The following is a 14421-nucleotide window of genomic DNA, read 5'->3' on the forward strand; positions in this document are numbered from 1 at the left end:
CCGAAAATCTCCACCAAAATATGCAACAAAAACCACGTAAAACACTAAAACCACAAAACATAATGCAGATGTATTTGTGTTTTTATGTGGATTTTCTGCATACAAATACTGTGCGCAGGTAGCCTTAAGAGTAGCAGTGTGTGTATATGTGTGTTTGTATATATGTATATATGTATATAAATATATATATATATCTATATATATATATATACTAATATATACTAATACACAATATAATTATAGCTGAGTGTATGTATGTCCGCTAAAGCATCCGCACCGTCACATTTACAATCACAAAATTTGGCACACAGGTACATCAGGTGTCCGGGAAGGTTTTAGATCGGGTCTCTGCTCTAGAGATCCCAAAAATGCATTAGCCACGTACCGTTTCTGAGAGATTCCAAAAAAATGCATTAGCAATAGAAGCCTGGTCACATGACCCTTATCAGCCAATAGAAGCTCGCAGGCCCTTAGTCTCCACATATGCAGTTTTACACAAGGTTTCCATAACAACCCAGCCATTTTTTTTTCACTGCTATATAGGGTTGTCTCCATTACAAAATTTTGATTCCGTTATGATACATAGAAAAGTATTGCGATACTCCATACCACACAAAAAAAAACCACACACAAAAAAAGCCACGTGCATTCCGCATTTTATGGAACGTCTGGCCCATAATAGAAACAGTCCTATCCTATTTTTCCCCCTGCGTCTTCACAATGACGCCAAATTTTAAGTAGGAGGCAGATTAAAAAGATTTGCTCTGCCTGGGAAGACATTTCTACTCTAAAGAAATTCCATGAGCGAAGGCTTCAAGCTAGAGTTCGCTTCTCCTCCCCGAGATTTCTACACCAGCAACAAGCCTTTGAATCCTCTAGAAAAGCAGCAGGCTCTGAAAGCAAGTCATAATCCCGGTACCAGAAGACCCAAGAGAGAACTGGATTTATTCTCGATTTATTAATTTTTTTAAAAAAATTTTTTATTCGAAAACCAAACACTTACAGGGTAAAAATAAACCTGAAAAGGTTTAACAAGAACAAAACCTACAAAAAGTTCAAGATGGAGACAATAGGGGTCAACAGTAAATCTCCTGACTCAAGACTCATACAATGTAACGCTCGATCTTTCGATGCATATTACCATGTGCCCCATTCACAAAAGCTATCAGAAATATCTCAGGCTGGCGAAATATCTGAAAGGAGAGAAGCGTCACTTTCAGTTTCAGGCCCTTCCCTTCGGTTGGCCTCAGCTCCCAGAATTTTTACAAAGATCATGGCCGAAAGTGACAAGTTATTTTCACCTTTAGGGTATCTTATTCGTTCTGATCTGGACGATTGTTTGATTGCAGCTCCGTCTCTTCAAATTCTCCAGTCCCAATCTACAGGTTGTTCAAAAGAAGTTACTGGAATTTGGGCTCGTATTAAACAAAGAGGTCAGGACCTAGTTCCCAGCAGAGAGAAATATTTTTGGTGGTTAAGTTAGACTTGGAGTAACTATATATTGCAATCTGTTTGCGAACTTGGTTAGAATTACTTTTTACTGCCTGAGAAGATCGCTTAAAATATAATTTATTCTGATAAAGGTTAAAATGTTGTGGCTACCCGCCAATATTACATATCAGGCTAGGTGCAATGAAGCAGTGGACTGTTTGTAAAATATACAGCCACTGGTTTTACTCGTACCAAAAATATTTCTGTGTGCAGTACTGGAATTTACCAGGATAACTGCTCTCAGAATAGATGCACTTGATGTTTGTGATGTGTATCAAGGGTTAATAGGTCAGTCAGAGCTAATGACAGCACTCAGAGGGAGGGGGTGATTGCTTCCGTCATAGAGCCGGAGGCTGTGCGATTATTCAGCTGCACGAGTGTCTCCTCCAGCGTGCAGCGCTATTCCCTGTTTCTCCCAGATGTAGTCACGCTAAAACACACAGGTGAGACGCAATGGGAGCTAAGTCACTCTGCTCCTGATGATAGACTGCCCCTATTGGTCAGCATAAGAAAACGCGTCGAGTGGACGCTACATTAGGCAGGGACTATGCACATAGAGCCTTATACTAGGTCCCAGAGTGTGACAAGCTGTTTGGGGTATGTTTGCTAGCTACAAACGCAATCGAAGCAATCACCCCCCCCTCCCTCTGTGAGTGCTGTCATTAGCTCCTGACTGACCTATTAACCCTTAATACACATCACAAACCTCAAATGCATCTATTCTGAGAGCAGTTATCCTGGTAAATTCAGTACCTGCACACACATAATTTTTGGTACGAGTGAAACCAGTGGCTGTATATTTTACAAACAGTCCACTGCTTCAAGTTAGACTTGCACAACCTCATGTCTTTTCTCCTAGAGAAATTAGGTTTTTCTAGATCTCAAAAGGTCTCTGTTTTAAGAGTCCAAGAACAGTATCATTCAGAGACATCATGACACTTTTAGGCCATTTGACGTCCACAATTACAGAAGTGAGGTGGGCCCAATATCACATAAGGGCACTCACAGTCCTTTCTCCTGAAGAACTGGGATGTAAATCTGAATACTCTAGACAAGAGGATAAGATTTCCCTAAAAGTAAAGCAGTCTATCCTGTGGTGGAATATAAGAAAAAATCTTCAGTCAGGAGTATTTTGGCGACACACAAATCAAGTCGTCATCTCTACTGACGCCAGCAGTCACTGATGGGAGGCCACCACCAAGATCAAGTAATTCAAGGTGTCTGGAGTCAAAAAATGGCAGGAGCCTCCTCAAATCTAAGAGCTGATGGCGGTCTTCAAAACACTTCTATCTCTTCAGTCAACTGTAAATCCCAACATGTAAAAATTCTGTCCGACAACTCCACCGCTGTGGCCTATATAAACCGGCAAGGAGGACAAAAAGCAAAATCTGCGTGATCTGTCAGGAAAATATTTTGCTGGGCAGAAAAGAACCTAAATTCTTTAACGGCCGTCCATCTCAAAGCAAGGAAAACATAATAGCGGACTATCTCAGCAGAGAAAATGTTAAGAGGGAGAATGGTTGTAGACCCCGATATGTTTGATCAAATAGCAAAAAAGTGGGGTACCCCGTACTTAGACCTGTTCACCCGAATCAAAAAGAAGAAACCAAGTAGAAAAATTCTGCTCCCTCTCCTTAAAAGATCAGCCATTGTTTGTGGACGCTCTATCCGCCCCATGGCCAAAGGGCCTCCTGTATGCATTTTACCTAATGAAGGGGATAGAGGAAAAGGTGCAGATGATTCTGATAGCACCTTTTTGGTCAAAAAAGATCCTGGTTTCCCCTCCTTTCCGATCTTGCAGGAGAGTTCTGGATTCTCCTATCATATCCAGGCCTACTGCATCAGGTCCAGTATCTCATCCACGTGTGTCTCAATTACAACTAACAGCTTGGAGACTGAACAAGTTATGTTAAACAGAAGGGTTTGTCAGATCCTGTATTATCCACCCTTCTGTTGAGTAAAAAGGACACAACTTCCAAGATCTATACAAGAACTTGAAAAGCCTTCTTAAAATTTGCAGGAAATGGATGGTGTCACTATCAAGATCCTAATATTCTTCTAATACTGGAATTCTACAGAAGGTCTAGATAAGGGCTCAGACCTAGCACCCTTAAAATGCAAGTTTCAGCATTAAGTAATTTTCTAGAAACAACTTGCGTAAATACCCCTAATAAAGCGGTTCCTAAAAGGCGCAACGAGACTAAAAGGCATACCTCCTTGGGATTTAAATCTAGTGCTTATGTTCTGACAGATGCGCCCTTGAACGTTTACCAGGATATTCCGCTAAAACTTCTGACGTTTAGAAGAGTTGGGGAAATCCAAGCTTTTTTCCTGCAGACCACCTTATCTCAGTCTTAGAAGACAGCACTATTCTCATGCTTAGGCTACATGCACACGAACGTTGTTTGTTTCCGTGTCCGTCTGTTTTTTTTTGCTGATAGGATGCGGACCAATTCATTTCAATGGGTCCGCAAAAAAAAATAGTGCATGTCCTATTTTTTTTTTCTTCTAGTTTGTAGACAAGGATAGGCATTATTACAAGGATCCGTAAAAAAAACAATGCCATAGGAACGTCATCCGTTTTTTGTTTTTTTTGCGGATCAGCTATTTGCGGACTGCAAAACACATACGGTCATGTGCATGTAGCCTTACTCCGATGTTCCTGCCAAAAGTTGTTTCCAAATTCCATCATCAGCAGGAGGTATCCCTATCTTCCTGCTGTCCAAATCCATCCTCAGAATTAGACAGAAAATAACATAATCTGAATGTAAGAAGATGCATACTAGCCTACTTGGATGTCAACAAAGATTTCAGGAAGTCGGACAATCTTCTGCAGTATCAGGGTCACCATAAAGGATCTGCTTGCAAGCAAGAGTACCATCGCAAGATGCATAAGAAATATTATTGAATTCTGCTACATTCAGAGGGACTTGACTCCACTAAAGGTGCGCCACCTGAGGGGTTAACTGCCGCGGATCGCAGCTACTTCTCATAGAGGTCGGGGTACCAGCTGTACGGGTTCCGAAGGTGCACTCGGTCCCCCATTAGCCGCAGACCTACTGCTTAGCTTCGGAGCGAGGATCTGTGTTTGACCTCGTTCCCAGGGCAGCTTTACTAGCTGGGTGGCTCCCTGCTCCTAAGTCTGCCTTGAGCGCCGAGCTGATCACTCGGCGCTCGACTGGTTGGTCTGTCGGTCATGTGACGCTGGCCACGTCACATGACCCTCACTCCCCACTATAAATACAGGCAGCCTGCTGGTCACAGGTTGCCTGTTAATTTAGGTTCCACCTGTGGTTTTGTCTTTCCTGGCGTACTTACCTCCTGCTGAATTCCTGACGATCCTCTGACTGCTCCTTTGTGTACTTTGCTGCTCTCCTGGTATTCTGACCCCGGCTTCCTCCTGACGATCCTCTGCTGACTCCTTTGTACTACAACGACTCTCCTGGTATTTATGACCCCGGCTTCTCCTGACAATTCTCTGCTTGCTCCTTTTGTACTTTGTAGCTTTCCTGGTATTGACTTGGTCCGTTCACATTCTGTTTGTCTGTCATCCCTGGCACTTAGTCCAAGCTAGGGATTGCTGTCCAGTTGTCCCCTGTCATTAGGACCCGCGAGGCAAGTAGGCAGGGGTAAGGGTGGAGCGCAGTGGTCACTTTCCTCCCCCCTGTGTGTGTGTGTGTGTGTGTGTGTGTGTGTGTGTACGCGACAAGTTACACCAGCTATATGATTCTGCAGCCAGTACCCGCTTCCTGTATTTGAATTAGGTGAGTGAGTTAACTTCATTGGCGGCGCAGTGGCCACAGCCCCTTCCCTCCCTTCCCCTCTCTCTTCTCATTGGTTGTGGGTGGTTTGTGTGCTGGCACACGGTAGGGTACTTCTTTGGCGCACAAAAGACGACCTCAATCGGGGAACGTTTGGTTTAATAGCTGTTTATTGTGCAGTAGACAACGCGTTTCGGAGTTTATAACTCCTTTCTCAAGTCTTAGGGGCGTCGGCAGCAAGAGTGGCCAGAAGGCTGGGAGCCTCTTCTGGTGCGTGCTTGCTGTACAGGGCGCCGCTGTACAGCAAGCACGCACCAGAAGAGGCTCCCAGCCTTCTGGCCACTCTTGCTGCCGACGCCCCTAAGACTTGAGAAAGGAGTTATAAACTCCGTAACGCGTTGTCTACTGCACAATAAACAGCTATTAAACCAAACGTTCCCCGATTGAGGTCGTCTTTTGTGCACCAAAGAAGTACCCTACCGTGTGCCAGCACACAAACCACCCACAACTTCCTCCACAGTCCCTAGGAGTTTTGGCAACTCCATCCAAAGGGACCGAACGGGTACTGGCGGCACCGACCCCCCCCCCCCCTCCCTCTCTCTGTGGACCTGCCCCTACGGATGTTGTGCGCACACACGCACAACACCAAAAGGTGAGCACACTCCATCCATTTCTGTAAACCGTATCATCGATACCCACCACCCTATGAGCGCCTCTCCCCATTTTTTGTCTCTCGCCAAAACTGCTCTTCTCATTGGTGGAAGCAGCGGCAGAGGGGGGAGGGAGGGACTGCTTCCTTCTCCCCCTGTGCTGCTGAGGGAACATGGTGTGCGCGGAGAGCAGTGCACTCAATGTTCTCTGATACTAGGCTGCACAGTGTATATGTGTGTGTGTGATATATATATATATATTTTACACACACGTTTGTCATCTCGCTTTGGATGTTTTTTAACATTAGCTATGAAAATATATATATATTTTATTGAAATTAATCAGTGTGTGTTCTGTTATAGGTTTCTGCACTGTAGTTCAGCCTAGTATCTGTAAATGGCAAATCCTGGTATTGAACCGATACGGGACAAAAGTATCGATTGGGTATTGATAATTCGATACCTGAGACAACCCTACTGCTGTAGGTCAGCTTTAAAGGGGCAGGGGTCTGTGGATGACACTGTAAAGGGAGCGGAGTGCTGTGGAAGTCACAGTTCAGGGGACAGGTAGGGTGGCCATTCAGGCCCCTCAAAAGATGGACTTAAACCCCACCCCCAAGTCCCATTAAGCCACGCCCCTAAGCCGGTTAGGCCACGCCACCTTCCACTCCGCAGCCGACAGGGAATGAAAAAATGAAGGTAAAAGTCAACTTCTGTCAGCTGCTTTGACTTTCTCCCTGCAGCTCACTCAGACAGCACAGTGCTGCTGTCTGAGAGTGAGCTGTTCAAAAGGACATTTCTGTGTCTGTCCAGGCCCTGCGCCAGTCGGATGACGGAGTCTGAAAGCCGGACTGTCTGGCCTAAAACCGGCCCTCTGGCCACCCTAGGGGTGGGCTACTGTGGAGTTCAGTTAAGGGAACGGGTACGCTATGGAGGTCAGTGTTAAGGGGCAGATTGCTGTAGAGCCCACTGTTAAGGGCACAGGGTGTTGTGGAAATCACTGTTAAGGAGATGGGCAGCTGTGGAGGTCATTGTTAATGAGGCAGAGTGTTGTGGAGGTCACATTTTGAAGGAACGGAGCTCTGTGGTGGTCACTGTTAAGGGGGCAGGTTATTTTGTAAATTACTGTTAACGAGACGGTGTACTGTGGAGGTCACTAATAAAAGGGCGGCCGCTGTGAAGGTCACGGTTAACGGGGAGGCTGCTCTGGAGGTCACTGTTAAAGGGGTGGGGTACTGTAGATGTCACGGTTATAGTGGATACTGTCTATCTCACACAAACATTAAATGAAATATACCCGTACAAAGCTGGGTCCTTCTGCTAGTATAGAATTACACATTAGTTGCATTTATTATGACCACCAGCTAATATCCAGCAGCACGGACAGCAGCTAAACTGGCTGGGAGACTCAATAAGGTCCTGGTAGGTTGTCACAGGTATCTGGAGCCATGCTGACTGCAGTGCATCCCACAGCTGCTGGAGGGAGCACAGAGGATGATTAATGGAGTGAACATGTCTGGTAGCCCCCTGGTTCGTTTTGGCAGTGATCTGTTCCACTGCAGTGTGTCAGTTTGCCTTTGCGCAACTTTGTAGCCTTCTAAAAACAATTGCCGATGGTGCTCCGCAGTTGCCACATCACTTATTCACAATTGTGCCATTTGTCCACTTACGGTACACATTCGTCACAGCAGAACAAACAACTCCACAGCTACGCAGTTTCAGAAATAAGGCAATCCTTGGCCTGAGAACCAGTAATCATCCCTTTTTTGCAACTCTGATAAATCTCCACTTTTACCCATGACAGCAGTGAATGGATGCGTGTGCAGACAGGCTATTGTACGTCTTATATACCTACCAAGCCAACTTGTGACTTCCTTCATGGGCTATGAGATATATATATATATATACTGCTCAAAAAAATAAAGGGAATACAAAAATAACACATCCTAGATCTGAATTAATTAAATATTCTTCTGAAATACTTTGTTCTTTACATAGTTGAATGTGCTGACAACAAAATCACACAAAAAATAAAAATGGAAATCAAATTTTTCAACCCATGGAGGTCTGGATTTGGAGTCACACTCAAAATTAAAGTGGAAAAACACACTACAGGCTGATTCAACTTTGATGTAATGTCCTTAAAACAAGTCAAAATGAGGCTCAGTAGTGTGTGTGTGTGGCCTCCACTTGCCTGTATGACCTCCCTACAACGCCTGTGCATGCTCCTGATGAGGTGGCAGACGGTCTCCTGAGGGATCTCCTCCCAGACCTGAACTAAAGCCTCTCTGACCGTTTGAGCAGACACATGCACATTTGTGGCCTGCTGGAGGTCATTTTGCAGGGCTCTGGCAGTGCTCCTCCTGTTCCTCCTTGCACAAAGGCGGAGGTAGCGGTCCTGCTGCTGGGTTGTTTCCCTCCTACGGCCTCCTCCACGTCTCCTGATGTACTGGCCTGTCTCCTGGTAGCGCCTCCATGCTCTGGACACTACTCTGACAGACACAGCAAACCTTCTTGCCACATCTCGCATTGATGTGCCATCCTGGATAAGCTGCACTACCTGAGCCACTTGTGTGGGTTGTAGACTCAGTCTCATGCTACCACTAGAGTGAAAGCACCGCCAGCATTCAAAAGTGACCAAAACATCAGCCAGGAAGCATAGGAACTGAGAAGTGGTCTGTGATCACCACCTGCAGAACCACTTCTTTATTGGGGGTGTCTTGCTAATTGCCTATAATTTCCACCTGTTGTCTATCCCATTTGCACAACAGCATGTGAAATTGATTGTCACTCAGTGTTGCTTCCTAAGTGGACAGTTTGATTTCACAGAAGTGTGATTGACTTGGAGTTACATTGTGTTGTTTAAGTGTTCCCTTTATTTTTTTTTGAGCAGTGTGTGTATACGTACGTACATATTTTTATAAAAAATTTTAGCAGAAAGACCCGGCTTTGCACAGGTATATTTCATCTATTTCATTTTATGTTTCCGTGTGTCGTAAAAAGATCTCAACAGTTTCCCCCATAACAGAGACCTCCACAGTGCCCGCCTCTTTAACAGTGATTGCCCCTTTAGCATTGACCACCCCTTTAACAGAGACTTTCACAGTGGCAGCCCCTTTAACAGAGACTTTCACAGGGATGGTTATATATAATGTATTATACACTCTCACACACAGTAGAAGTCAATAGCTTGAACACACGTTTTCTTTCCATGTGTGGAACAAACACAAACAGAATTAAGTAGTAAAAAAAAGTGTTTACCCAGAATGTTTTAACTTTTATATTCTTTAAACTGGCCCCCTTTCCCTTTGACAGTATGTATTCTCTCAATCGGCTTCATAAGGTAGTTGCAGTAATGGTTGAAGGAGTTCCTAGATGTGCTGACCCCTTGTTGGCTGCTTTTCCTTCACTCAGCAAACAGCACTTATCATGTACAGATATACACATTATATACATCATACACTGCTCATTTCCATGGTTACGACCACCCTGCAGTCCAGCAGCTGTGACAGTGTTTGCACACTTGCCTGCACTCCCGTTGGAATTAATGGAGGGCAGCTTCACATGAAGTTGATTGCGGGAATGCCAGAGCTGTCATGAAGTCAAAGGGGGCTACTTTATTATTATACTTATATAGAGCTGACATATTCTGCAGCGCTTTACAGACATTAGCATCAAGCTGTCCCCAGTGGGGCTTATCAGTAGGTCTTTGGAGTGTGGGAGGAAATCCATACAAACACAGGGAGTACAAGCTCCATGCGGATATTGTTTGAATTCGAACCCAGGACCCCAGCTTTGAAGAATATAAAATATAAAACATATTGCAAATGTGGTTCTTCATCATTTTTTATGTCTTCAATAGGAATCTACAATGTAGAAAATGTAGTGTTCAGATTTTTGACGGCTACTCTTTTTTTATTTTATTTTTATTCTATACATTTTTTTTAATTTTACAGGTTGGTGTTGTTAGTGCATTTGCTCAAACCTTGCGTCGATACACATCCTTAAATCATCTAGCGCAAGCAGCCCGTGCTGTCTTGCAGAATACGTCCCAAATTAATCAGATGCTTAGTGATCTCAATCGTGTGGACTTTGCTAATGTTCAGGTAAATATAGGAACTCATGGTATGTAGGTTATTTCTTGGTATGTATTAGGCTACTTTCACACTAGCGTTAATATTTTCCGGTATTGAGATCCGGCAGAGGGTCTCAATACTGGGGGGGGGGGGGGGGAAACGCTTCAGTTTCGACCCCATTCATTGTCAATGGGGACAAAATGTAACTGAACAGAATGGAATGCTCCAAAAAGCATTCCATTCTTTTTTCATACCGGAGAGCAAACAGCAGCATGCTGCAGTTTTCTTTCTGTCATGGGATGCGGAGTAAGATGGATCAGTCATGACCCACAATGCAAGTCAATGGAGACGGATCTGTTTTCTTTGACACAATAGAAAACTGATCCGACCTCCATTGACTTTCAATGGAGTTCATGACTAATCTGTCTTGGGTATGTTAAAGATAATACAACCGGATCCGTTCATAACAGATGCAGATGGTTGTATTATCAGTAACTGAAGCGTTTTTGCTGAACCCTGCCGGATGGCAAAAACGCTAAATAGCTGTGAAAGTAGCTTTATAAATGCATTTTGTTGCTAATGACAGGAACAAGCATCTTGGGTGTGTCAGTGTGAGGAAGGCATAGTCCAGAAGCTGGAACAAGATTTCAAGTTAACTCTTCAGCAACAGAGTTCTTTGGACCAGTGGGCGAGTTGGTTGGATAATGTTGTTACCCAAGTCCTGAAGCCACATGAAGGGAGCCCCAGTTTCCCAAAAGCTGCCAGGCAGTTCCTTCTGAAGTGGTCATTCTACAGGTCAGTTCATGCATGTGAGGATGTAGGAAAACCTACAGATTTAGCATTTTTAATATTGTGGTTATCACCTGCATTCCCTTATTATCTAGACCTTTATTTTTTTTTATCTTTATTTTTTATTATTGCATTTTACTTATGTGGAGTTAAAATCATTTTTAATTGGTCTTTATTAACAATGTCTTTGCGAAGCCTTGATTTTATCTAGTAGCAGGATCTGAATTTTCACTGTTTGTTCAAGCAGCACAGCTGACTGACTCCTTATCTCTGACCTCCTAAACACTCATTATAGCTCAATTCTTATATTACTGATAAGAATGTGGCTTAAATAAGTTTAGTCATTTAGAGATAAGGTTTATTAGATGACCGGCACAAAGCGAAAGTACAATTCATACAGCTAGACAAATAGTTAAACCTTTGTGACACAACGTCTCAATATTTTTAATAAAGACCTATTGAAAAAAAAATTTTTAGCCAATGAGTTAAATGTAATGATAAAAAAAAAAATTGCACCCGAAGGTGTACCTAGCCTTTAATATATTGTTGATATAATCACTTAACACACTTCTCAGTCTGAAATTTCTCGGTTTTCTTCACAGCTCAATGGTAATCCGGGACCTCACCTTGCGCAGTGCTGCCAGTTTTGGGTCCTTTCATCTAATCAGATTACTTTATGATGAATACATGTTCTACTTGGTGGAACACAGAGTTGCTCAAGCAACGGGAGAGACACCCATTGCAGTAATGGGAGAGGTGAGTTATAAATCCTGTCATACAGTATTGCATTCATTGTCATAGCCATTATAAGCAAAGAATTCCTATTCCATTATGTGTGGAATAAAAATATTTTATGAAGGCTCACTATGTGCATAGTGATGTCCTATAAAAAAAATTACATATGCAAATTAGTACACCTTATGCCTCACCATAAAACCTTCCATTTTGCAGTCTAAAAATGACCATCTCCAAGTAGTAAACATGACGCAACTCGCATGTATTCAGTCTATAGAGGAATTCCGGCAGGTTAAGTCTATTAAAGGGGTTGTCAAGAAACATATTCTAAATTTTTAAAACCAGCCCTTGGATTTATATGTAATTATATATTAATAAAAAATAATTTTTAGCCAGTGAGCTATTTAATATAATATATCTGTATAGCACCACCTGCTATTTGTTATTTTCCTTATTTTTTTTGTCCATCTCACTGAGCTGGTAGAACATGCTCAGTTTAAATCTTCAACTGCCACCAGCCATGTGTTCTGTTAGCTGGGGCAGTTACAGGGAGAGGGCTGCAGCAGAAAAAACACATTCCTGAGCTATAAGGCTGAAGATCATCTAGCAGAGCGATTAGAACAGCGAATGAGGAGATCTCTGGACCTATGTGTGGTACAGCGCTGGTTCTAGCTTTGTTAGAAAGGTATTGTCATGTACCTGATTTAAATTATATATATATATATATATATATATATATATATATATATATATATATATATATTTAAATCAATCAAGTTATCAATATGGCAATTACTCAGATGTCCAGCTCTCCATGGTGCGCATGTGCCAGTCCTAGTGGTGCCAGTGAGAAGGTCCTAGTTGCTTTGCAACCTTTTCTGCACAGACGCTGTGCTCTACCTCGTCCCGGTTACTTAGCAACTTCCTGAACACTTTGTTACATGTATCACAACTTAGATTTAGAATCTGAGAGGTGGGGATAGAGAAGCTCAATTGGAGAGTGCACTGATTTGCATATGTAATTGGTGTGATGTCACTGTGTTAGTAATTGACCAGGGATGCCCAAAATTTTGCATCCCACTGTATATGTTACTGTGGACAATTAAGCAAGTTGACGTGAAAGGATCTGCAAAAGGCATTAAGTTAAAGATTGCACTTTCCCTTTTATATTTTAAGCAAAATATTTTTATTTTTAAATTTTAAATTTCAAAATAGCAAAAAAGGTAAAGGCCTGAAGGAAAACTTTGGGCACTCACTTTGGCAAGTATCAAATGCTTTTTGTAGCCAACCAAGAGTCTTTAAATTCTTGTTTAACCACCTCAGCTCCCCTAGCTTAAACACCCTTAATGACCAGACCACTTTTTACACTTCTGCACTACACTACTTTCACCATTTATTGCTCGGTCATGCAACTTACCACCCAAATGAATTTAACCTCCTTTTCTTCTCACTAATAGAGCTTTCATTCGGTGGTATTTCATTGCTGCTAACATTTTTACTTTTTTTTGTTATTAATCGAAATTTAACGATTTTTTTGCAAAAAAATGAAATTTTTCAGTTGTAAAATTTAGCAAAAAAAATACATCCATATATACATTTTTCTCTAAATTTATTGTTCTACAGGTCTTTGATAAAAAAAAATAATGTTTTACCCAAACCATTTTTTTTTAACCCAAAGTTATAGCGTTTACAAACTATGGTACAAAAATGTGAATTTCCGCTTTTTGAAGCAGCTCTGATTTTCTGAGCACCTGTCATGTTTCCTGAGGTTCTACAATGCCCAGACAGTACAAACACCCCACAAATGACCCCATTTCGGAAAGTAGACACCCTAAGGTATTCGCTGATGGGCATAGTGAGTTCATAGAACTTTTTTATTTTTTGTCACAAGTTAGCGGAAAATGATGATTTTTTTTCTTTTTTCTTCTTACAAAGTCTCATATTCCACTTGTGACAAAAAATAAAAACTTCCATGAACTCACTATGCCCATCACGAAATACCTTGGGGTGTCTTCTTTCCAAAATGGGATCACTTGTGGGGTAGTTATACTGCCCTGGCATTCTAGGGGCCCTAATGTGTGGTAAGTAGTTTGAAATCAAAATGTGTAAAAAATGACCTGTGAAATCCTAAAGGTGCTCTTTGGAATGTGGGCCTCTTTGCCCACCTAGGCTGCAAAAAAGTGTCACACGTGGTATTGCCGTACTCAGGAGTAGTTGGGCAATGTGTTTTGGGGTGTCATTTTACATATACCCATGCTGGGTGAGATAAATATCTCGGCAAAAGACAACTTTTCCCATTTTTTTTTTTTATACAAAGTTGGCATTTGACCGAGATATTGCTCTCACCCAGCATGGGTATATGTAAAATGACACCCCAAAACACATTCCCCAACTTCTCCTGAGTACGGCGATACCAGATGTGTGACACTTTTTTGCAGCCTAGATGCGCAAAGGGGCCCACATTCCTTCTAGGAGGGCATTTTTAGACATTTGGATCCCAGACTTCTTCTCACGCTTTAGGGCCCCTAAAATGCCAGGGCAGTATAAATACCCCACGTGACCCCATTCTGGAAAGAAGACACCCCAAGGTATTTAATGAGGGGCATGGCGAGTTCATAGAATTTTTTTATTTTTTTGCCACAAGTTAGCGGAAATGTATATCTTTTTTTATTTTTTATTTCTTTTTTTTATTTTATTTTTTCCTCAGTCTCCCTTTCCGCTAACTTGGGACAAAAATTTCAATCTTTCATGGACTCAATATGCCCCTCAGCGAATACCTTGGGGTGTCTTCTTTCCTAAATGGGGTCACATGTGGGGTATTTATACTGCCCTGGCATTTTATGGGCCCTAAAGCGTGAGAAGAAGTCTGGAATATAAATGTCTAAAAAAAAATTACGCATTTGGATTCCGTGAGGGGTA

At 42.3% G+C, this 14421-nt stretch overlaps 1 protein-coding gene across 1 annotated transcript in view; it reads left to right on the forward strand.

Moving 5' to 3' along the window:
- RFX2 (regulatory factor X2) overlaps positions 1-14421 on the forward strand; it is a 136160-nt gene that overhangs the window by 105046 nt on the left and 16693 nt on the right. Inside the window, 3 exon segments of the mRNA XM_040417787.1 lie at positions 9859-10008; positions 10565-10773; positions 11370-11523. Coding sequence (XP_040273721.1) covers positions 9859-10008; positions 10565-10773; positions 11370-11523 — 513 coding nt within the window.

The sequence above is a fragment of the Bufo bufo genome, chromosome 2, assembly GCF_905171765.1.
Source record: "Bufo bufo chromosome 2, aBufBuf1.1, whole genome shotgun sequence".
Taxonomy (NCBI): domain Eukaryota; kingdom Metazoa; phylum Chordata; class Amphibia; order Anura; family Bufonidae; genus Bufo; species Bufo bufo.